Source organism: Giraffa tippelskirchi, chromosome 1 (genome assembly GCF_054371585.1).
Source record: "Giraffa tippelskirchi isolate mGirTip1 chromosome 1, T2T-mGirTip1v1.2.pri, whole genome shotgun sequence".
In the NCBI taxonomy this organism is placed as follows: domain Eukaryota; kingdom Metazoa; phylum Chordata; class Mammalia; order Artiodactyla; family Giraffidae; genus Giraffa; species Giraffa tippelskirchi.
The window spans coordinates 171,570,443-171,595,996 of NC_137275.1; the positions used below are offsets into that span (position 1 = coordinate 171,570,443).

The 25,554-nt window shown below is 35.1% G+C and overlaps 1 protein-coding gene across 4 annotated transcripts in view; it reads left to right on the forward strand.

Annotated features, from left to right (window-relative positions):
- The window catches only part of VPS13A (vacuolar protein sorting 13 homolog A), a 271,242-nt gene that overhangs the window by 163,402 nt on the left and 82,286 nt on the right, over positions 1–25,554 (forward strand). For all 4 annotated transcript variants that reach the window (XM_081505891.1, XM_081505901.1, XM_081505918.1 and 1 more), the window contains 8 exons: positions 7,903–7,995; positions 8,473–8,829; positions 11,615–11,716; positions 13,009–13,167; positions 13,338–13,593; positions 15,261–15,421; positions 20,902–21,005; positions 23,428–23,710. In XM_081505891.1, coding sequence (XP_081362017.1) covers positions 7,903–7,995; positions 8,473–8,829; positions 11,615–11,716; positions 13,009–13,167; positions 13,338–13,593; positions 15,261–15,421; positions 20,902–21,005; positions 23,428–23,710 — 1,515 coding nt within the window. The remainder of the gene's footprint in view (positions 1–7,902; positions 7,996–8,472; positions 8,830–11,614; positions 11,717–13,008; positions 13,168–13,337; positions 13,594–15,260; positions 15,422–20,901; positions 21,006–23,427; positions 23,711–25,554) is intronic.

A 25,554-nucleotide genomic window follows, 5' to 3' on the forward strand; every position in this document is an offset into this window, starting at 1 on the left:
AAAAATTCAAAACTTAATTAGATTTCATAGTGGCAAAAAATTGACAACTACAACAGAGGGGCAAAAAAAAAAAAAAGAAAAAAAATCCAAAGGATTTTATAGGACAAGTCAAACCATAAGAATAATAAATGTTTTTCTTGAGTCACTGCTGTCAGAGTCCTTTCCCTTGCTGGGAGTCACAGTGCACCTCACCTCCCTTTCATGCCCTCCAATACTGTGCTGGTCTCCGGACCTGCTGTGGGGGCAACTCAGATTCTAATCTGGTTCTACTCCTGTGTGTCCTTCCCTCAAGTGTCCACAGCTATCACAACTAATGTGTTTTCTTTTGTGGGAGCTCTGAATGTACTTTTATCTATTCCATAGACACAGAGTGTGCCTAGTTGGTTGTGTGGATTTAATCTGCAGCTTGTACAACTAGTGGGAAGGTATTGGATCTTCTTCCTTAGCCATACTGCCCCTGGGTTTCAATTGTGGTTTTATTTCCATCTCTGCATGTGGGTTGTCCACTGGTGTTTGCTCCTGGGGCTGCCCTGGAGGACTTGGATTTGCCTCTGTGAGGGCCAGATGGGGCTGTTGCAGCTGTTTAGGTCGCAAGGGTTGTAGCAGCACCAGGTACTCACGGGAGTTGGCGGCTAGAACAGCAGGAAATATAGTGCTCTAGAAGGGTATGGCAACCAGTATTGGCCAATACGCTCCAGTATCCTTGCCTGGAGAACCCCCCTGACAGAGAAGCCTGGCAGGCCACAGGTTCGCAAAGAGCTGGACACACCTGAAGCAACCCTGTGTGCATAGATGCAAGACTTTTTTTTGCCTGTGGCACCTCTGCCGCAATGAGAGTTGAAGGAGAAGGTGGCACAGCTCCTTGGCCTGTGGGGATCCTGGGCAGCACCAAGTGTGCAGGGACACAGACTGCCTCCACCACAGGAGTTATGGACCTATCAGAGTCTTTTTTCGAGCCTCTTGTAGCCGGCGATCAGAAGGCCTCTTTGGCCAGTCTTTCTCCGTTGCTCCACCTATTCAGGCACTAAAACGGCTCCCTTGCCTGGGGTCCTTCTCTGTTGTTGGGTGCGTCAGGCACATAGAGGGGCCCCCTTGGCTGGGGTCCTACCCATAGATCTGCATTTCAGGCACTTAAAGAGGCACCCTGGGTGGGGTCCTACTCTGTAGTGTAGCGCGTCATGTGTTTGATGGGCCAGCCTTTCTATTGTTCAGGTGCGGAGGCTGGCGTGTGGGGAGAGAGAAGCTATGGTGATGGCTCCACCCTCTACGCGTGACTCAGCAGTATTGCCTTGCTTCCATGGCTGCCTGGCTTTCCTCTACAGGGATTTCCCATCACAATCTCCTCCCTCACATCTGCTAGATCCGTCTCTCCACAGTCAACAGCAGCCCTCACGCTAGGATTACTCCACAGTCTCTAAACTCCAGCTCCCAGGAGCTGCGCCTTCCATGGGACCTGCTTCCCTGTCCAGAGTATGTATGGCTGCGGCAAGGACTGTCTGATTCTCGTTCCGTTTAGGCTGCCACAGATCAGCTGTTTCACTCTGAGCCTTAAATGTTTCTCCTCTGACTCAGAAAATTGCCCCAATGTGGGGATCTGACCCTTGCTTCAGTTCGGCCTCCTGCCAACGGCAGGTCCAGTCCAGTGAACACTCCTGTTTTTCCCCCTAGTTCTTTCTCCTACCAAGTTTTGGGTGGTTCTATATTTTTTTCCACTGGTCAGGTACTCCTGTCCACTCTTACCTGGTGTTCTGCATGCACTTCTGTGTCTGAAGGTGTATTCCTGATGTATCCATGGAGAGAGATATGCTCTGCGTCCGCCTACTCCTCCACTATCTTGTTCCTCCTCCTAGTTGATAATTTGCTTTATTGTGTCTGCATGTGACTTCTTTTGGTTTGGCTATATATTAACTAATAGACAAATAAGTTATCACTTTTCGATAGACACACCACCACTATACACAATCACTAGTGTAACAGTGGTACAAGGACTGGAAAATTGAAGTTTAAAAACCCATTCAGAAAAGGAAAGAATAGGAAACCCTTTGTAGTCACTGATTCATAGCAATTGAAATATCCTGCTGAATTGAATTTTGAAAACTTGAAGCTCCAGCAATGGAGTAAATTCCTTGGATAGCCCATGTTGGAGTCTTCGATTTTTGCTCTCTTGAAAGAGCATTGTTCACATTTTCTCATGTGGCTATGGCTCTCTTTCTTTTAACCATTATCCACTGTAAACATATGTGAAGTGACTCTTGTCTTTTTCAGGATAAACACTGTTGTAACAGCTTACTTTCTGTTGAGCTTATTACTTGGAGGTTATTTTAGCAGTCTTAATACTAAAAAACTTCTATATACCAGGTATTGGTCTCCTTGGCAATCCTTAGTTTGTTAACCGTTTGGTGGTTCCATATGTAAGTAGCTTTAACAACCAAAGCTATTATTTTTTCATGGAAGGTTTTTGTTTTTATATTTGCTACAGAACTCTTGTTTTATTTACTAATCTTTCATTTGTCAATCCTATCTTCATCCTGACAGTAAAGACTACTTTAACAGTGGGTTCCCTTTCCTCTACACGCTTGCCAGCATTTGTTTTTTTGATGATAGTCATTCTAGCAGGTGTGAGGTGATAGCTCATTGGGGTTTTGATTTGCATCTCTAATGATTAGCAATATTGAACATCTTTTCATGTATCTGTTGGTCATCTGCATGTCCTCGTTGGAAAACTGTTCAGTTCTGCTGCCCATCTTTAATTGGAGTGTTTGGTAAAAAAACAAAAATGATGTTGAGTTGTATGAGCTGTTTCTGTATTTTGGATATTAACCCCTTATTAGTCATACCACTTGTTATTATTTTCTCCCATTCAGTAGCTTGTCTTTTCATTTTGTCACTGGTTTCCTTTGCTTTGCCAAAGCTTTTAAGTTTAATTAGGTCTCTGTTTTTTGCTTTTATTTCCTTTGCTTTAGGAGAGAGATCAAAAAAATGTTTTGCGATTTATTGTAAGAGTTCTGCCTATGTTTTTCTTTGAGAGTTTTATAGTATCAGGTTACATTTAGGTCTTTAATCTATTCTGAGGTTATTTCTGTATATAGTTTTACAGAATGTTCTAATTTCATTCTTTTACATCAAGCAGACTTTTTAAACATGACTTTTCATCTTGTAGGTGGATTATTGCTTGGTCACAAGTTTCTTCTTTCAGATGGGAATGGAAGTCTAAAGAAAGGAGACCTTTAGCTGGGCATCCATAGGAGGGAAACGCTTGTGAACTTAAATTAAAACTTATATTGTGTTGAGAAATATTCCCTATCTAATTTTGAAATTGTCTTAGTCATAAATATGTGTGGAATTTTATTGAGTGCTTACTGTCATCTGTTGAAAAAGCTGCAATAATTTTTACTACTCTTATTATTAATTACATTGGTAGTTTTTCCTGTGGCATACCAGGTTACATCTGTGGGTTAACCCTAAATTTGAGGCTATCTTAATTTGTTCTTATAATCTGTTTGCTAATTAGGATTCTTTAATAGAATATTCTAACTGTTCTTGAGTATTAGGTGAGAGGGACTTCTTAGTAGAAATGACGTTTTTGCTGATGAATAAATGCAGGAACATTAAGTATTAGCGTGTTAAACTGGGATAGAGGAGTCACTAGAGTGACTTGGCATAAGATGCTTCAAGTCAGAAATGACTGCCAAAAATATAAGGTAGAAAAAAGAATGTGTTATTATATAACCTTTTGCTGAACCTCAGGTTTAAAAATTACAGAATATTCAGTCATACAAAGAGCCCTTTCAAGAGATAAATTTGTATTTCTCAGATCTGAATCAAACCGGAAGGCCTGTAGAAATCATAAAGTTATCACCCCTAAACTTTATTAGCAGGAGGCCATGGTTATATAAAAAAGATCCATGAATGTAGCATTTGTCTAATGGAGTGAAACTTCATGAAATCTATAGAAGGCCCTCAAAGTTCTTGAGAAAATTATTTTAGCAGAAACACTACCATCATGGACTGAGAGAGACAAAAAGTACAAAATGATGAGAGACTCTTGGACCCCCCTGAAATCCTGGCAAGATGCAGAATGATAAACCTGCTCAGCTGCAATTTTGTGCTACCTGTTATAAAAAAAAAGGAAGAATGACTCGGGGTGAAGGTCAGAGCCACAGAGAATTGTTCTTAGACTTTGAAATCTAATCAGGAAACTCATTTACTTGGCTGTATTTCAGACATGCTTTGGACTAGTGGCTCCATTTTACCTTCTATATGAATTGAAATGTCTGTAATTGTTATCTTATATCTGTTCCACTATTCTATTTTGGGAGTGGTGGGAACTAGTAACTAGTTTCAGTTTTAAAAGAAATTGTACCCCAGCAGTTGTACTTAATAGATTACACCTAAGAACTTCATCATCATCTCGACCTGATTTAGATTTTAGACTTTGAGCTAATAGAGAGACAAGGTTTTAGAATTTTAAATTAATGAGAGAGATAGATGAATTAATTACATGATATGATGAAATTGATAGTGAAGAATTTGTGATTTGTGGTCTCTGAAGAAGAAGATTTAGCTTCAGGACCAAGGACCAGGCTTGATCACTCAGAGCTTTTGTGTGGCAGAAATTTTATTACAGTGAAAAAGGACAGAGAAAGCTTCTTACATAGATATCAGAAGGGGGATGGAGAGTGCTGCATTTGCTAGTCTTCAGTTCAGTCGCTCAGTTGTGTCCGACTGTTTGTGACCTCACGGACAGCAGCACGCCAGGCTTCCCTGTCCATCATCAACTCCCAGAGCTTGCTCAAACTCATGTCCATCAAGTCAGTGATGCCATCCAATCATCTCATCCTCTGTCGTCCCCTTCTCCTCCTGCCTTCCATCTTGCCCAGCATCAGAATCTTTTCCAATGAGTCCATTCTTTGTATCAGGCAGTCAAAGTATTGGAGTTTCAGCTGATTTTCTTTAGGATGGACTGGTTGGATCTCCTTGCAGTCCAAGGGACTCTCCAGAGTGTTCTCCAACACCACAGTTCAAAAGCATCAGTTCTTCGGCACTCAGCTTTCTTTGTGGTCCAATGTGACTTTCTTTATGGTCCATCCATACTTGACTACTGGAAAAACCATAGCTTTGACTATACGGACCTTTGTTGGCAAAGTAATGTCTCTGCTCTTTAATATGCTGTCTAGATTGGTCATAGCTTTTCTTCCAAGGAGCAAGCATCTTTCAATTTCTTGGCTGCAGTCACCATCTGCAGTGAGTTTGGAGCCCCCCAAAATAAAGTCTGCCACTGTTTCCATTGTTTCCTCATCTATTTGCCATGAAGTGTTGGGACTGGATGCCATGATCTTAGTTTTCTGAGTGCTGATTTTTAAGCCAACTTTTTCACTGTCCTCTTTCACTTTAATCAAGAGGCTCTTTAGTTGTTCTTTGCTTTCTGCCATAAGGGTGGTATCATCTGCATGTCTGAGGTTATTGATATTTCTCCTGACCATCTTGATTCCAGCTTGTGCTTCATTCAGCCTGGCATTTCATAGGATGTACTCCACATATAAGTTAAATAAGCAGGGTGACAATATGCAGCCTTGACGTACTCCTTTCCCTATTTGGAACCAGTCTGTTGTTCCATGTCCAGTTCTAACTGTAGCTTCTTGACCTGTATACAGATTTCTTATGCTAGTCTTACCAATGCCTTATATACTTTTACCAGACCCACTCACACAGTATATATCTTAAATTAACAAGATTAGAAGTGGCAATAGAAAGGTCTTACCAAACCCACTCCCACAACATACATCTTTAGATAACAAGATTAGTCAGAAGCTTCTTGTTAAGAAGGAGAAACCTGACCTCAAGCAAGATGCATTGTTGTTATATAACCATTAGTACAGAACTTAAGAACATAATGGGATGGGGAGGGAGGTGGAAGGGAGGTTCTGGAAGGGGAAAACATGTACGCCCATGGTGGATTCATGTTAATGTATGGCAAAACAAATACAATATTATAAAGTTACAAAATAGAAAATAAACTAATTAAAAAAAAGAACATACCCTTGAGCAAGATGAGTTGTTTTGTTGTGTTATCATTAGCTCTGGGCTTAAAGAAAGTTAGTCTTAAAGATTGTTGTCATAACAACTCAGTTTAAGAAAAAATGTCTTATGTGACTAAGACAAAGCAATGTTAAAAAAAACATTTACCCCTTTCTTTTCCTTGAGAACCTTGGACCCCTTCTTATCAATCTACATAAGAATTAACTCTCTCAAGATTTTGTACTTCATGCTATAATAATAGGAGGTAACTATCAGGATCCTTAGGAGGTGAACATATGTTGCATTTGGAAGGAGTGTGAGTCACTAGGGGCTGCAGAACAGATTTATGCTTACCATAGTTAGGGAAGACTCAGTTAATTTACACTTATATTAAGAATTATTTAGCAAGTCTAATGTATTTATAATTTTTTCTTCTTTTGTAGTTTGCCCTATATAGATTAACTTATTTCATTTACTTTTATAATGGAAAAAAATACCATGATAAAACTTCTATTTTAGTAACTCAATCTGTGGTTGAATCCACAAATACAGAACCTGTAGATACAGAGGGCTGACTAAGTCTTTTTTTTTCTTGAGATAATGTTGGCTTATAACATTATATAAGTTTCATGTGTACAATATTATTTTTCTACTTCTGCATACACAACAGTATGTTCACCACCAAAAATTTAGTTTTACCAGTAACCATACAGTTTACCCCCTTGACCCCATTTTGTTCCCCACTCCTTCCCCTGTGTAATTTCCAATCTGTTATTTGTATCTACGTGGTTGATTTGTTCATTTCTTGTTTTTTTTTTAATTTTTTTATATTACATATGTAAGTGAAATCATGCAATATTTGTCTTTCTCCATCTGACTCGTTTCTGTTAGTATACCCTCAAGGTCCATCTGTATTGGTGCAGATAGCGAGGTTTCACCTTTTTATGCCTGAGTAGTAGTCCCTTATACAAACGTATAGAAACACTCCACATTTTTATTACCTTTTCATCTGTTGATAGGCACTCTAGGTTGTTTTCATATCTTGGCTATTGTAGATAATGCAGCAGTGAACACAGGGGGTGACATTTATCTGTTTGAATTAGTGTTTTTGTATGATTTGGATAAATACCCGGAAGTGAAAGAGGTGAATCATATGATAGCTCTATTCTTTATTTTTTGAGGAATCTCCATACTGTTTTTCCACAGTAACTACACCAACCCCACATCTAGTGAATAAGGGTTTGTTCCCTTTCCTCCACATTCTTTCCAACTCTTATTTCTTTCCTTTTTGATAATAGCCATTGCAGCAGATATGAGGTGGTATTTTATTTTGGCTTAGATTTGCATTTCCCTGATAAATAGTGATGTTGAACATCTTTTCATGTGCTTGTTGGCCTTCTGTCTTCTTTGGAAAAAAAAAATCTATTTAGCTTCTCTTGCCATTTTTTAAATTGTGCTGTTTGTTTAATTGTTGAATATGTGCCATTTTATCAATATAAAAAGGACTTGAGCATTCTTGGATTTTAGTATCTGCCATGGGTGGGAGGAAGCAGGCGGGGGACAGGTGTTTGTGTCCTGGAACCAATCCCCAAGGGATACCAAGGGACTGCTATAAAATAAAAAGCAGAATACAAGTTTTGTGAAATTATCGTACATTTAAGAAATTCTTTTACTTTATCAGTAGTGTTGCTTATATAAGTACTTTCTGTCTATTACCAATAATAAATGAGAGGATAATCAATGTTTTATTGTTTCACTTGTTTTTGAAGTAGATTATTTTTACTAACTTGTTTGTTTAGCATAGTTATCTATTGTTGTACAAGTCTTTATGTAAAAATATTTTAAGAATGTGTTAATTTAATAGTATTGATTTTTCTCTTATAGGTTTTGCAACCCTGTGATTTGTTCTATCAAGCTACTCAGATAAGTACAGATCCGCAAGTACTTGAATTATCAGTAAAAACCCTGACACTGAAGGTAAGTTATAATGTAGTCAGTCATTCAGATCTTTAGTGCCCTTTTGAAAAAATCAATAAAACTTAGAAATAAGCAATTATAGCAACAATTTTAATCATTAAATAAGCAAAAGGAAGCTGTTTAAAAATATTTTTGACACATAATTTAAAAATAATGTTTAATTTACATTTTATAATAAATGTTTTCATGTATTTTATTATTGGCAGTTGACTGCTTCTGTAGGTAGCTTCCTTACAGTATGTATAGTAGAAATTGGTCAGTTTAATATCAACATATAAATATTTCAATTATTGAAATTAGTTATGATAAATAAAAAAATTTTTTAGGCAGCAAATTGTATCTGTTTCTTGGTAGTAATGTTACTTCAGTATTAATTCCTCTTGATCCTTCAGCAAATATATTTCATGTTCTTTGAAATATGTAGTTTGGAAAGGGATTTTTGTAGTTATTTTTATTATTTTGAATTTTTCCCCTTAGGTTTCACCAGTTATCATAAATACGGTGATTACCATAACTTCAGCACTTTACACTGCTAAGGAAACCATCCCACAAGAAACTACTTCTTCTACAGCACATTTATGGGAACAGAAGGATACAAAAAATTTAAATATGTGGTTTCTTGAAGAACCGAATGAAGTTGTAAAAACAGCTCCCACGCCTGAATTGGTACCCAAAGGAGAGATAATAAAAATGAACATTGATTCTATTTTTCTAGTTCTTGAGGCTGGAATTGGTCATAGAACAGTACCTATGCTTTTGGCAAAATCACGTTTCTCAGGGGAAGGCAAAAACTGGAGTTCCCTAATAAATCTCCACTGTCAGCTTGAGCTAGAAGTAAGCATATATAGTATTTTTCCAGATTATGTAAGAAATACTGCTACATATGAACTATTTTGGAAGTCTCATTTAAACATTTAAATTAAGTTTATCATAAATACGATGTTGATTCACAAACTTTTGGAAAAAAAGTGTACCTATTTATGCCCTTGATACAGTTGTTTTTATGTGTATTTTACTTTTAGAGTACATATCCTTATTAAGTTTATATTTCAACTGATTTCATTCCTATTAAGTTGATTAAATTAATAGACTGTTGTTCAGTTCAGTTCAGTCGCTCACTCGTGTCCGACTCTTTATGACCCCATGGACCACAGCACGCCAGCCTCCCTGTACATTACCAACTCCCGGAGTCTACTCAAACCCATCTCCTGTGAGTTGGTGATGCCATCCAACAATCTCATCCTCTGTCATCCCCTTCTCCTCCTGCCTTTAATCTTTCCCAGCATCAGGGTTTTTTCAGATGAGTCAGCTCTTCACATCAGATGGCCAAAGTATTGGAGTTTCAGCTTCAACATCAGTCCTTCCAATGAACACTCAAGACTGATCTCCTTTAGGATGGACTGGTTGAATCTCCTTGCAGTAGAAGGGACTCTCAAGAGTCTTCTCCAACACCACAGTTCAAAAGCATCAATTCTTCAGCACTCAGCCTTCTTTATAGTCCAACTCTCACATCCATACATGACCACTGGAAAAACCATAGCCTTGACTAGACGGACCTTTGTTGGCAAAGTACTGTCTCTGCTCTTTAATATGCCATCTAGGTTGGTCATAACTTTCCTTCCAAGAAGTAAGCGTCTTTCAGTTTCATGGCTGCAGTCACTATCTGCAGTAAGTTTGGAGCCCCCAAAAATAAAGTCAACCACTGTTTCCACTGTTTCCCCATCTATTTGCCATGAAGTGATCGGACCAGATGCCATGATCTTAGTTTTCTGAATGTTGAGCTTTAAGCCAGCTTTTTCACTCTCCTCTTTCACTTTGCTCAAGAGGGTCTTTAGTTCTTCTTCACTTATGGCGTAAGGGTGGGGTCATCTGCATATCTGAGGTTATTGATATTTTTCCTGGCAATCTTGATTCCAGCTTGTGTTTCTTCCAGCCCAGCATTTCTCATGATGTACTCTGCATATAAGTTAAATAAGCAGGGTGACAATATACAGCCTTGACGTACTCCTTTTCCTATTTGGAACCAGTCTGTTGTTCCACGTCCAGTTCTAACTGTTGCTTCCTGACCTGCATACAGATTTCTCAAGAGGCAGGTCAGGTGGTCTGGTATTCCCATCTCTTTCAGAATTTTCCACTGTTGATTGTGATCCACACAGTCAAAGGCTTTGGCATAGTCAATAAAGCAGAAATAGATGTTTTCCTGGAACTGTCTTGCTTTTTCGATGATCCAACGGATGTTGGCAGTTGGATCTCTGGTTCCTCTGCCTTTTCTAAAACTAGCTTGAACATCTGGAGGTTCATGGTTCACATACTGTTGAAGCCTGGCTTGGAGAATTTTGAGCATTATTTTACCAGCGTGTGAGATGAGTGCAATTGTGCGTTAGTTTGAACATTCTTTGTCATTGCCTTTCTTTGGGATTGTAATGAAAACTGACCTTTTCCAGTCCTGTGGCCACTGCTGCGTTTTCCATATTTGCTGGCATATTGAGTGCAGCACTTTCACAGCATCATCTTTGAGGATTTGGAATAGCTCGACTAGAATTCCATCACCTCCACTAGCTTTGTTGGTAGTGATGCTTCCTAAGGCCCACTTGACTTCACATTCCGGGATGTCTGGCTCTAGGTGACATCTAGGTGGGTCGTGAAGATCTTTTTTGTACAATTCTTGTGTGTATTCTTGCCACCTCTTCTTAATATCTTCTGCTTCTTTCAGGTTCATACCATAGACTGTTTAGTAGATGTAAAATTCTTTATTTTAAAAATTGAGTATCCTTTTTTCCTTAAAGTGATAGAGTATTTCTTAATTTCTTTGAATATAGTGATATAAAAAATTAGAAGAATATGCTTTATACATTTACATAATGCAGATCTTCATACTTTGGTGAGACTCCACCAAGGTATTTCACATTTCTGTGAGAGTCCTTTAGTTATATGGAAGATACTTACTTCGAGCCAACATATATTATGCATCAGAGTTTTTCTACATAGAATCTTCCCAGAGATACTTTGCTTTAAATTGTTATGTTTAGTAGAAACTAATCTGATATTCTACTTCAGTCAATAAGTATGAAAATTTATAAGCCACTATAATATTTGTGAAGATAGAGTTATATACTAATAGAGGTAGAACTGACACACTAGGTTTCAAGTTTCCAAGTTTTAGCTAGAATTGTCTGTATTTTGCAGAGAATTTGATGTAAGATGTCCAGGAAGTTCAGAGAATTCAAATAAGTACATACTTATTGAATCATATGTTACTTGCCTTCACTTCAAAGGCTTTCTAAAAGTTAGTGGAGGTAGACGGAACATGTTTTTAAAATTCCAGTAATGTTTGATAGATGAACACAGTTTTCAGTGTTAAACCCAGCCACTGAAAATCAAGGAAAGATACTAAAGGAGAGTTTTTTCTGGAATAAGTTGTTAAGAGTAGACCATGAAGTTAGCGAGATGAGGACATCATTGAGAAAGTATGTATAGGAAACTAATGGCATGTGGCATGTTGGTGGTTTTCATACAGAAGAAGTAGCACAGCCAAAAGGAATGGTGTGGGGAACAACATGGTAGGTGATTTTAGAAAATACCAGAATGTTTTAGTTAAAAAATTAAATTCTCTCTCTAGGTACATTATTACAATGAAATGTTTGGTGTGTGGGAGCCTTTGCTTGAACCCTTAGAAATTGATCAGACTGAGGATTTTAGACCATGGAATCTTGGAATCAAGGTATTTTTGATATCTGGAAATTTTTTTCAAATATTGAGGATGTCCACATCACACACACTTTAATTTTAATCACAACAGAGTTCAGATATTTCATTATGAACCTTTCCACATGCTTCCTTGTTTGACCTCTGAATGTAATTTTCAAACCCAAGACTGTTGCCTCATGGGCTTCTAATATAAATATTGTGTAACATTTATTGTGTACTAGACACTGTCTTAAATAATCTACTTTTGCTTTAAACCTTAAAACAGACTTCTGAAGAAGATACAGTTTTAAACTTCATTTTAATATATGATAGAACTAAAACTGTGGAAGTTAAAGGACTTCCATAAAGTAATAATACCTTTAAATTTGAAGAGGTGAGCTGCAAAGTCTCCACTTGTAAACTATCATCTTAAAATATCTCTAGCATTTTCTTGTAGGTTGTTGTCTATCCCAAGTTTGCCTTGGTATCTGAAGAGTGTGTGTATAAAAGAAAATACATGGTTATTTACTTGAAATACAGTGTGAATTTATGTAATCATATAAATCAGAACCTTTAGATGGATGAAATTATGCTTCTGAAGCAAGAGATTGTAGGATTATTAGCATATCTCCTTCCAAATAATGAGTCTGTCAAATAATGGACAAATTTTCAGTGGCTTAAAGCCAGTTAAAGGACCAGTAAAGGTGACTAGCTTGGCATTTCCAGCTTTTTGTATTAGACCAATACATTTGATTGTGGTCATTTCAGATAAAGGATTTGGATAAAGGAACTTCTTTGGTGGTTGTTAGGTCAGAATACTCAAAGGTAGTAGACTTGCGAATCTTTAAAAGAGGTGGTTAGTATTGATTCACATGAGCCTAGGTCCTAATGGCACTGTTCTGCAACTATTGTTGGACTTTTTAATTCCCTAGGTTTCTGTTCTTTATATATAGCATTTATAACACCAGTAGGCTAACTTTTCTTGCCCTGAATTTCCACATGCTACGATGTATGTGCTTCTGATTTTCATTCAGATGCTACATGCATTTATTTATTAGGGTTTTATTTTCCCCTTCTAAATTATGTCTGCTATTTTAGTGTAACTGAGAAGGAAAAGAACTTTTCTTCCACTATTGCTTCTGTCCAGGTGGCATTAGTTGGGTGATGTCCCAGAAATTTTATCAGTGGAACTGATAAAATGTATTGCTTTCTCTTATGTTGTGGTTGAAATTTGTCTGATGTTTGTTTTTCCTTTGTAAACTTGAGTTATGCCATGCTCCTAGAATTAAATTTTTTCATATTTCTATAATTTATATGTTATTTTAGATGAAAAAGAAAGCCAAAAAGGCCATTGTTGAGTCGGGTACTGAAGAAGAAAATTACAGAGTACCAGAATATAAAACTTTCATCACTTTCTACTCGAAAGACCAGCTAAACATTACATTATCTAAGTGTGGCCTTGTAATGTTAAATAATTTAGCTGAGGTAAGAAAAGTTACTTGAAACTTTAAATTTTGGGGTACTAGTCTGAGTTAACCCTTTGATTAAAAAAGAAGTTTTTGTTAACCTAGTTGTTTGTCATATGTCTGTTAGTGTTCTGCTTGTCATTTAGTTTTCTACATTTTCTTGTATTTATGACGATTCTTCCTTGTTAGGCATTTACAGAAGCTGCCACTGGATCTTCAGCTGCCTTCATAAGGGATCTGGCACCTTTTATGATTTTAAATTCTCTTGGACTTAGTATTTCTGTTTTGCCAAGTGAATCTTTTAGTGTACTCAACGTACCTATGGCAAAATCATATGTATTGAAAAATGAGGAGAGTTTAAGTATGGATTATATGCGAACTAAAGACAGTGATCATTTCAATGCAATGACCAGCCTAAGCAGCAAACACTTCTTCATTCTTCTTAGTAAGTGATAAATTACCATCCTGGGGCTTTATTTTCTTTTAAATTATATTTTATATCCCACTTTACTTACTCCTGGTATCTCACAGGTTTATTTCCTTCCTAATATGTTGCAAATTTTATTATTTCCTTTGCAGGGCATTGGTTGCTGTTGTCACTGTATTGCTGTATTTCAAATTCTGGCTTTATCCACTGCTTTATTTAGCACATAATAATTTACTATTTTGGAGAAGAAAATTATTAGATCTCATCTTCAGTCAGCATTTATAGACAATAACTCTTAGTGGTTGTTTTAACCACTTTTAGTATAACTCAGTAAAATTCCAACAGTTTTGCAACTGAATGAATTCAGAATAAGGTTTGAATTCAGCCAATGGCACAGGATAACGGTTTTGGGGTTTGTGAATGGTTTTTATCTTCTGCCTATTGAAGTAGGTTTTTTTTCCCTTTGTTCTTTATGTTTCTCAGAAGAGAGGTAAAAAGTAAAAGTAAATACATTTTAAAATTATCGTTGTATGTACTCATTGTATTCTTCAATGTATGTACATTGTAGTATGTGCTTATTCTTCTCTTGGGAGGAGAAGATAGCGAGAGAGGATGAGATGGTTGTATGGCACTAGCACCTCAATGGACATGAGTTTAAGCAAGCTCCGGGATATAGTCAAGGACAGAGAAGTCTGGCATGCTGTGGTCCAAGGAGTCACAAAGAGTCAGACATGACTAAGCGACTGAACAGCAAAACTTGTTGTGAAGTTAAATATTAAATAGTTGCAAATCCTCACTCACAGCACTTTATGACATTTTGGCAATTAAGTAGTTATGGAAGGAGAGACATTAGAAAGGTTACTTAGGCATGGAGGAGGGGTGCTAAAACTGATAGCTAGTGCTTTTTCCTAGTCAGTAACTGATTCTTAACAGTGGCTAGGTTTTACATGTTTTCCAAACATTGTCTGTGAATTGTTCTCATCAATTGTACCTCTGTTTGCTTTTAAACTAACATTTTTATGGGTTAGTAGGGGAGGCAGACTGGTTAGTTGCTCAGTCTTTGCAACCTCATGGATTGACTGTAGCCTGCCAGTGTCTCTGTCCTTGGGATTCTCCAAGCAAGAATACTGGAGTGGGTTGCCACTTTCTTTTCCAGGGGAGAGGAATATATAAATAAATAATTAACTTCCAAAATAGATAATTTACCCCCCAATACAATATATGTATATATTAGGTAAGGCTGTATAAAGTTGTAATCAAATCTTAGATATGACAAAGTGTCACAGCCTGTTGGAAAAATTAAAAACTGAAAAACTGCAACTACTTGGTAATTGCTGGTGACTGCCTGTGTTATTGTGATAAGAAACCAAAGATCAGTGTTCTTGTGTTTTCTAGCAATTTCTCTCATCAGTCAGTTATTTTTAAAAGATTATGTTGTTGTCTTAGGTTTAACTTTTGGATGAATTTTTTTCAATTAAAAACTTTTTTGTTAAAATGCTTTGAAGGGTTTCAGTGAATGATGTAGAAATGTATTGTGGATTCTTAAAACATCCCTTTGTATAGTTTTCAGTGATAATGTTTAAAAATTTAAGAAATCATCTGATGTTTCTGGCTTAAAATGTCTACCTAAAATTAATATATGATGATGATTTATGATCAATTGTAAACATATATACTTAATTTAGCACCTGCTAACCACTCTACTGCTGATAAAATCCCTTTAACAAAAGTGGGACAACGACTGTACACTGTAAGACACAGAGAGTCTGGAGTTGAAAGATCCATTGTTTGTCAAATTGATGCAGTGGAAGGAAGTAAGAAGATAACAATTCGCTCTCCAGTGCAGGTATGGAATGATTCACTTTTTTGTGAGGTCATATTTTGCATATTTATGTGCTGTTTAAAAAAAAACCTAAAGTAAGTTACCACCAAAAGTATGCAAATTGTAATAGAAATACAACTAATAGCAAAAAGAATAATCATTATCAGTAATTATTCTACTCTAATATGAACATTTGTTATATTTGAAGAATTTTGTTGAATATACATCTCATAATTTTTATAGGCATATTTTGTAAGTGTTTTTTGAATATTATTTTGTAAAAACAAATGCATCAATATTTTGTTTTAGGTCTTTGTGGTATGTATTCTTTTGTTTTAATTACAGAAATTTTGTATACCTTTATTGAGGTAAAATTGATGTACAATAAACTGCATATATTTAAAGCTGATCAATTTTGACAAAAAATACACTTAATGAAACCGTCATCACAATCCAAGTAATAAACATACTTATCACCTCAAAAGTTTCCTCACCCCCTATATCCTCATTCCCATGCATCTACTTAACATGTACTTGTGGTACATTAGTTATACAATATAGAATTTTATATGAATGGAGTCTGACCTCTGTCACTGAGGAAAATTTTGTATGTATCATTTTTCATGTTTTAATGTTGCACACATTACATGTTGTTGAGTAGTAATCTGTTCTATATATGTATACCCCATGCCATTTTTAATGAATTTTTGTATATGATATGAGGTAAGTGTTAAGGTTCATTTTTTTCACTTGGCTATTTGTTCTAACCAAGATTATCCTTTTTCCATTAAATTACCTTGACACTTTTGTCAAAAATAAATTGACCATATCTTTTTGTCTAAGGTCTCTAATCTGCTTCATTGATCTATTTATGTCAGTACCATTCTGTCTTGATTACTGCTTTGTCCTCAGTCTTAAAATCAGGTAGTACAAGTTGTCCCACTTTGCTCTTTTTCAAAGTTGTTTTGGCTAGCCTAAGTCCTTTCCATTTCCATTTAAATTTTAGACTTGAGTTTTCAGTTTTTATTTAGAAACTTTTATGAAATTATCATTTTTAATAATTTTTGACTTTTTTTCTTGCTAGTATAAGTACATTTGGTTTTTGTATTAACTAGTATTATGCAGCCTTACTGGATAATTTTTTTCTAGTAGCTTTTTTCTATATGTATAGATAGTTGCAGTGCCTGCAGATAAAAACATTTTTACTTGTTCCTTTCCAATCTGGGTGTTTATTGTCTTATTTTATTTTGTTTAGTTTATTGTACTAGGTAGAATCTCCAATACAATTTGAATAGAAATTATGAAAGTGGATGTTTTTGTCTTATTCCCAGACTTAGGAGGAAAAGTATTTGGTCTTTCACCATTGAATGCGTTTTGAGTTGTAGCTTTTTTTGTTCATGATCTTTTCTATTCCTAGTTTACTGAGAGCTTTTATCAAAAATGAATGTTGGATTTTTTCAAATGATTTTCTGTCTTTACTGAGAGGATTTAAAAAAAATTTTTTTGGCACATTATTTATTTTTTTTTAATTGAAGGATAATTGCCTTACAGAATTTTGTGGTTTTCTGTCATACATCAACAAGAATCAGCCATAGGTACACCCATGTCCCCTCCCTCCCAAACTTCCCTCCCATCTCCCACCCCACCCCGCCCTTTTAGAGTGTCACAGAGCCCTTGTTTGAGTTCCCTGAGTCATATAGCAAATTCCCACTGGCTATCTATTTTACATATGGGATTGTAAATTTCCATGTTACAGGATCTTTTTTAAAAAATCGTTAATACAATGAATTACCATTGATTGTTTTTTAATTACTATATTAGATAATGATTGACCTTTAATGTTAAATCAACCCTGCATTTCCAGGATAAATCTCATTTGCTCATGAAGTGTTAACCTTCAAGAAGTACTGTTTGATTGATTTGCTAAATTCATGTTTAGAATTTTTATATTCTTGAGGGTGGGGTGGGGTGGGAGATGGGAGGGAAGTTTGGGAGGGAGGGGACATGGGTGTACCTATGGCTGATTCTTGTTGATGTATGACAGAAAACCACAAAATTCTGTCAGGCAATTATCCTTCAATTAAAAAATAAATAAATAATGTGCCAAGAAAATTTTTTTTTAAATCCTCTCAGTAAAGACAGAAAATCATTTGACAAAATCCAACATTCATTTTTGATAAAAGCTCTCAGTAAACTAGGAATAGAAAAGATCATGAACAAAAACAGCTACAACTCAAAACGCACTCAATGATGAAAGACCGAATACTTTTCCCCTAAGACTGAGAATAAGACAAAAACATCCACTTTCATAATTTCTATTCAAATTGTATTGGAGATTCTACCTAGTACAATAAACTAAACAAAATAAAATAAGACAATAAACATCCATATTGGAAAGGAACAAGGAAAAATGTTTAGAATTTTTATATTCTTTTATATTCTTGAGGTGTATTGGTTTAGAGTTTTCTGGTAGTGTTTTTCTTATGTTAAGTTTTTAAACCACAATTTCACTTTAAGGGGTATTCATATTATCTGTCACTTTTTGAGTGAGCTCTTCTAGTGATTATGTGTTGTTTCATGAAATTTGTCAATGAAGTGTTTTTGCTTTGACTTCACTTTTATGTTTTATTTTCACTGGGTGTAGTAATTTAGATGGACAGTTATTTTTTCCATAGAATATCATTCTGCTGTCAACTGTATTATGTTGTTTCTGACCAGAGTGTGCTCTCTGCTCTTTTATGAAATGTGTGATTTTATTTTTACATACTTGTAAGATTTTTTCCCTTTATTACTGGTTTGAAGCAATTTGGTTGTGGTGAGTCTTAGTTGAGCTTTGTTTCATATTTTTTTGTACTTGAATTTATGAATTTATAGTTTTCATCAACTTTAGAAAAAAATTTTGCCGTTGTTTATTCAAAAATTTTATTTGTGTCTTCCCCTTCTCTTCATGGTCCACAGTAGGTTTATACTGATATTAGAGTGCTTAAACTTACGCTCTCTAATGCTCGGCCTACTTTTTCTTTCAGTTTTCCCCCACCCCCATGTTTCTGTTTTGATGTTAAGTTTCTATTGTTAAGTCTAAGTTTACATTTCTTTTCAATGTCTCATTTGTCATAATCTCATCCAATGTATTTTTATGTCTAGAAGTTTAATTTGCATTTTTATTTACAATTTCCATGTCTTTTTATATATCCCTAATCTTTCCCCTAACTTTTGAATATATCAAGTATAGTTATAAAAGTGTTTTAATATTCTTGACTACTAATTTGATCATGAGTATCATTTCTGATTTGTTTCATTTTATTTCTATTTTTTATGGGTTACTTTTTAATTTTTGTGTATCTAATTATTTTTTTACTGGATGCTTAAAATTGTGAATTTTACTCTGTCAGGTTCTTTAGATCTGTTTGTATTCCTTTATGTATTCTTGAACTTAATTCTTCAATATAGTTGCATGAGTTGGAAAGTGATCCTCCCAGTGGTTGTTTAAATTTTTAGGTGAGGCTCAAGCAGTCTGTAGTCGAGGGCTAATTTTGCCATGCTGATGAAGCACTAGAACCAATACCCTTTGTACTAAACAAGATTTTACCACTTTGGTTGGTGAGAAAAGGAATTATGAATGAGCAGCAGAGATTGTTCTGCCTCCCCCTTTCAAATGGATCTTTACTGAGCCTTATTTAGTGTACTCATGGGCATATGCCAGATACCGCTGAACTCTTAAAAGTCTCAGGAGTTCCTTTTCTTCAGCTCTCACCTCTCCATGCAGTTATCTCCTCTCTCATATAATGTGCTGTTAGATTAAGCCTTATTGGCTTTCCCACATTCTTATATTTCTCTCTTCAACTCAGACTGGGCTCATTTGACTTCTCTGCACAGTAACCTAGAACTCTTAACCACCTAGTAAAGACAGTAAATTGGGATGACAGGATAGGGTGACAGTCTTAGGGCTTAGCTTAGTAGGATGTTTCTCTTCCTTTCCTTCTTTTTCTTCCTTCCTCCCTTCCTCCACCTCCGGTCTTTCTTTCCTGTGCTCTTTGTCCACTGTTTAAAAACAATTACTTCATGTGTATTTTTTAACCCCTTGTGCTTTGGTTGTTTACTAGTATATTGGGAGGTTATATCTGGCCTATATTGTTCCATCAGGGCTGAAAACAGAGATTCTTTCTCTTAGTTTTGGTTTGCAATAATAAATAATGTTAGTATGTTGCTCAGTCATGTCTGACTCTTTGCAACCCCATGTACTGTAACCCCATGGGCTGCTCTGTCCATGGGATTCTCCAGGCAAGGATACTGGAGTGGGTTGCCATTTCCTCCTCCAGGGGATCTTCCTGAACCAGGGATTGAATTGGTGTTTCCTGCATTGCAGGCAGACTCTTTACCATCTGAGCCACCAGGGAAGCGTTTCATTTACAATGAACTGTATTAAAAGATGACTGTCAGGCTGCTCTCATTATTATTGATTACTTTTTAATTTTATTAAATAGTAAAATATTAATGTTTAATTTCTTATAGGTACTTTCATAGAAATGAAAATATATTTCTCTTCTTTCAAATAAGCTTATCTAGAAATAAAATATAATGTAGTTAATTAAATGTATGTATTTATCAATTCTTAGTTTGCACTCAGCATATTTTATATTTTGATATGATTTTTAAAATATAAAGATTTTAGTAAGATATAGAAATAATATAAGAAAATAGTGTTACTAACCAATGTGTTTTTATCTGTCCCAAAGGTAAATACAAGTAGAATTTTATCTGATAATGTGTATTAATCAAAATAATGTTAATCATTTATATCACTGTTTTAGGCAACTCATTGGATGAGATACTCTTTACATACTTTTTCATTTAGTGAGTGACTTCCCTGGTGGCTCAGAGGTTAAAGCGTCTGCCTCCAATGCGGGAGACCTGGGTTCGATCCCTGGGTCGGGAAGATCCCCTGGAGAAGGAAATGGCAAACCACTCCAGTATTCTTGCCTGGAGAATCCCATGGACGGAGGAGCCTGGTAGGCTACAGTCCACGGGGTCGCAAAGAGTCGGACACGACTGAGTGACTTCCCTTTCCCTTTCCTTTCCCTTTCATTCAGTGAGTAGCATACAACAGTAATATAAAAAAGTAGACATTTGCCAGACAATGGCTTTTTTGCACTTTTCTCATATAGGTATATAAAACTTTGATGTCATATTTTTCTTATTAAATTTTTCTACTGTGTTTGTCTAAAGGAAAAGTTATTCCCGTATCACGGTCAAGAAGATGTTATCTTATTTTTTTATAGGATTTTTAAAGTTTTGTTTTGAAATTCCTTTTCTCTAAAACTGTAGAAACTTTCCTTTTTATTTTTCAGCATGGATATTTGCATGTTTGAATTGTTTTTCTAGTTTATATGAGCAAAATAAATATTGCCTGATAATTCCTTTGTTGGGATATTTAGATGGAATATTTTGTATATGTCTTTAGAGTCTTACATTAATGATACTAAATGTTATTTTTTCTTTTCCAGATTAGAAATCATTTTTCAATACCACTTTCTGTTTATGGAGAAGACACGTTATTGGGAACAGCATCACCTGGAAGTGAATTTAACATACCATTAGCATCTTACCGGTGATTTTGTTTTCTTTATCTTTTCGTTTGCCCTGTGGTCTCTTATAGACATTTTAGTTTATGATTTGGTAGTGATATCTATCTTTAAGTTATCAAACCGTGATCAAATTTATCTTGTTAATATCTCAATGTATTTAAGTTTTGGCACTCTTAGAATTTTTAAAGTGATAATATTTAACTTAATGTGCATAACATATAAATTATTTTTACTTTTCCTAGTAAATACAAATTACGTGCTTGCAATATAACTGTCAGAGTCATAGTCATGTATACTTATGATTTTTAACAAATTTCTAACTGAATATGATTGGTGCTTTCTGGATTTTATTATACTATTATAAAGTGATTTTTGCTTTTCAAGTGTTTTATAATTAATTTTTTAGAAATTTCTTTAGAAAATGTGAAATATTTTGTCTTTTTATCTACATGCACATGCTCAGTTGCTAAGTCATGTCCAACTCTTTGCAACCCCATGGACTGCAGCCCTCCAGGCTTCTCTGTCCATGGAATTTTCCAGACAAGAATACGGGAATGGGTTGCCATTTCCTTCTCCAGGGGATTTTTCTGACCCAGGGATCAAACCCACGTCTCCTGCTTGGCTGGTGGATTCTTTACCACTGAGCCACCTGGGAAGCTTTTATTTGCCTATTTATCTATTAATTGTTCATTGATAGAACTGTAATGTAAATAGAGCTAGACAGTTCATTCTTAAACACTGTATATGACCCTCATGCAGTCAAATATCCACATTCAGTTGTCCTTCAGTATTCAACTCTTCTCACTCAAAAACCTCTTGCTGATTATCTGTCTCTCATGTTTTCTCTTTATTTCTTAAACCTTTTTTTAACTTTGCATGTTTCTCTAATTCAGCTCTGTCCTTCAGAAAGAAAGTCTTTGAGGAAAATTGTCACCTCTGCAAAATACTCTGTAGCCAATCTAGAAAGAGTTAACTATAGTTTCATATGCTCAGTCTGCAGTGTACAATTGTGGGATTTTTTTTGGATACTTATACTTATCTTATAACCAGTAGTTATCTTTTAATGTTACATTTCCCATGTGATTGATACCTCTTTAAGAGGAAAGACTGACTAACTTGTGCATTTTCAGTTTTGCCTTCTCATTGGTAAATAATGGGCCCAATAAATGTCTTGATAAACTGGATGTGAGTGTATTGGCATTAGTTTAATGTAGAGACAATTAAGCTTTTATTTTTAAGTGTTAGAAGTAAGAATGAAAAAAAGAATGAAATACAGAGAATGTAGAAGTAAAAAAGGCTAAATCTGTAACTGATTTGACAGATAACTCTATGGGTCTAAGGAGGGGGGTGGTGGTAAAAGAGTTTAATATTATTTTACAGTCCAGAGTGCCAGTAGTTGAAAGTTCTTGAAAAAAAGACAAACAGAGAGATGAATGTGGAGAGTTCCTAGTTCAATCTAGCAAATTTAAGGCACCATCAGACATCATTACAAAATATGTATTAAGATATATAAAATTTGAGGGATGGAGCTTAAGAAAATAATGATAGCTAGAGATAGTATTGACAGTTGTCACACAGTAAGGGATAGTGTCACAGTCACACTAATTATAGTTTTACAAGTATAAAAACATTTAAGTGTTTATACTTGGATACACTTTAGACTTAAAAAATTATTAAACCCAAGTACAGTTGCAATGTAAACAAAGAATATGATATTTAAATGTAAGATTTAATCGTATGTGACATCCAATACTTGTTATCACTATCTTCTTGCAATCACTGCAATAACTTTGGCAATGCTGCCCAACATTTCAGTAAAGTTAAAGTGTTAGTTGCTTAGTCGTGTCCGACTCTTTGCGACCCCATGGTCTGTAACCCGCCAGGCTCCTCTGTCCATGGGATTCTCCACTCAAGTATACTGGAGTGGGTTGCCATTTCTTACTCCTGCTCAGTTACAGTTAAGTATCTATTGAAAGCCTTCATTTGATTAACCTTGAAAAGCTGGTGATTAATTTTTCGATAGAAGTCTAATTTTGGCTCATGAACTCAGTCATGGTATGTACTTGGGACAACGTATCCAGGAAAGCCAACTTCTTTAAGTGTGTAAGTCACATCTTTAAGTGTGTAAGTAGGTGTGTGTGTTGCATATATGACCTGTATCATGATGTATTTTCTGCAAGAAACCAGTTATGAGCTTGTAAACATACTTTTAAGACAGCAGGTTTGTAAGAAAAATACTGTCCTTTTGAAAGCCAAATAACTTCATTGTTTTACAGAAAGTTAAAATGCAAATATTTATCTGTATGTCTGTCTTACTTATCTTTAAGAATGTGAAAATATAAAAATTTATTACAATAGTATGGAGAAAGATAACTTCACTGTTCTAAAGCTGCAATCAAACAATTTATGTTTTCTTTTAAAGCATATTGTTTATCTTTTATGTAGATCACTACTTTCTCTGAAGCCAGAAGATGCAGACTATCAAATGTGTGAAGGAATTGACTTTGAAGAAATGATAAAATATGATGGTACTTCTTTCAAGAAGAATTGTAGACCTATAAACCCTTGCAAGAAGCCATTTATCATTAATATAGTCCCAGAAAAAGATAATTTGACATATATGTCAGTGTATTCAGAAGATCGTTGGGACTTACCATACATAATGCACTTGTGGCCACCTATTCTACTCCGAAATCTTCTTCCTTACAAAATTGCTTATTACATAGAGGTATCCTGGTATTTTTTAATGCCTTCTTGTCTTTGATTTTGTAGCTTTAGTTATTTAAAATTATGAGTAATAAAGCAGTGTTTTAAAATTCTAATAAAAATTTTAGTACTGGTGAACAGACAGTCTAGATTTTCTTCAAATGACAATGTTTCAATGATGTTATATAAAAGAAGATATAAAAATTTTTTTCCATTGATTTACCTTAGAAATATGGTTACTAAGTTGGATACAACTTATATGTACAACTAAGATATGCCATTTTAAAAATCATGTATGAAAGTACTAGATACTCCTGTAGAAAATTTTGGAAAATAGAGATAGTTAGATTGTCTGTAATCACATTATCTAAAGGTAGCACTTCTTATGAAGGTATCATTTCAGTTCTAAAATATATTTTTCAGTCTTTTCCATGCATGTATATTTTTACATATTTTTGAAAGATGGATACTAACTTTTCTAACAAGTATGAGAATTAGTATGAAAATAATAGTACTAGACTTAAAACCGCTACATTATATTATTCTCATACCTCTAGGTTGCTAAAAGGATTTTATGCCTATAAAAATGCTTTTTGTTTTAAATACTTTTTGTTTTAAGAGATTACATCTGATTCTTTCCTGTTGCTATAATAGGAATCTCTATCTTAGGATTTTAAGTAAATATTCCATTTACCATTGCTTGTCATATATAAGAAAGTAGTTCTTCATTGTAATCTATTGTTTGTTTTGTTGGAGTCTGTTATTAATGATTGGAATTTACTGTGTGTTTATACTTTTCTGTCAAATTTTTTTTTTGGAGTGAGGGAGTTAACACATCTATGGTTTCAGAATATCTGTTTTCCATATAGTTGGCAATTAAAGATAGTGGTTATGAATGGACTCTTTACTATCAGATAGATTTGAGATTGAATCTAGTATCTATCGCTTACTAGCCCTGAGTCTTTAGGTGAGTTATATTATCCTTCTAAATCATTTGTCCTAGCTTATAAAAGAGTGATGGTAATAAAACTTTCATGATTGGGATATGGGGAAAATCAAATTAAATAATGTTGTAAAGGACTTAGCACATTGCCTGACAGACATATGGTTTCCACTCGATAACCTCTCTAGCACCACCAGCACCACTATTCTATTTTGTGGAACATATCAGGTATTCATAAACTTACATTGTTTTTGCTTTAAGTAATTTAAAGTCTTAAGATGAAGAGGTTCCTATGTTATAACAACTGGAGGGAACCAGATTAGAGTTGCTGGAAAAACAGGTGAAATACCCAGATGGACTATCTGTTCCATTTTAATAGAACTTTTAACTTGATGCTTTTAGGGATAACATTCTGTTGGCTAGTTTTCGAAAGAGATGATCAATTTTTAGAAACATAGTTTACCTGTGGTATGGAGAAGGGCTTAGAGGAGTTAAGAGCAGTTAGGAGACTTTTAAAAGGAAGAGTTACAGTAACATGAACTAAGGTAATGCAGGTGTGGATGGAGAGAAATGAACAGTTTTGAGAATTATGTCAGATGCAGTATAAACACTTATTGTAAATGGGTTATGAGAGTTTTTTGAAAACCTAGGATGGGAGTTGGTAGGGATTGCTTATTTTGGATTACGTACAGTTTTCATTATTTTGTACTTTTCACAACTAAAATCACTAGTATTAATAGATAAGATTTATTTTTACTAATTATAGTGTTTTATAGTCTTCAATATTGCCAGCAGAATTTCTCATTATATTGTTTAAATTTATTTTCACAATAGTCCTTTGAAGTAGATCATTTAGACCTTTTTACAAATATAGTAGCTCAAATGATTTATAGAAGTTTACACAGTTGACAGAGTTAGAACTG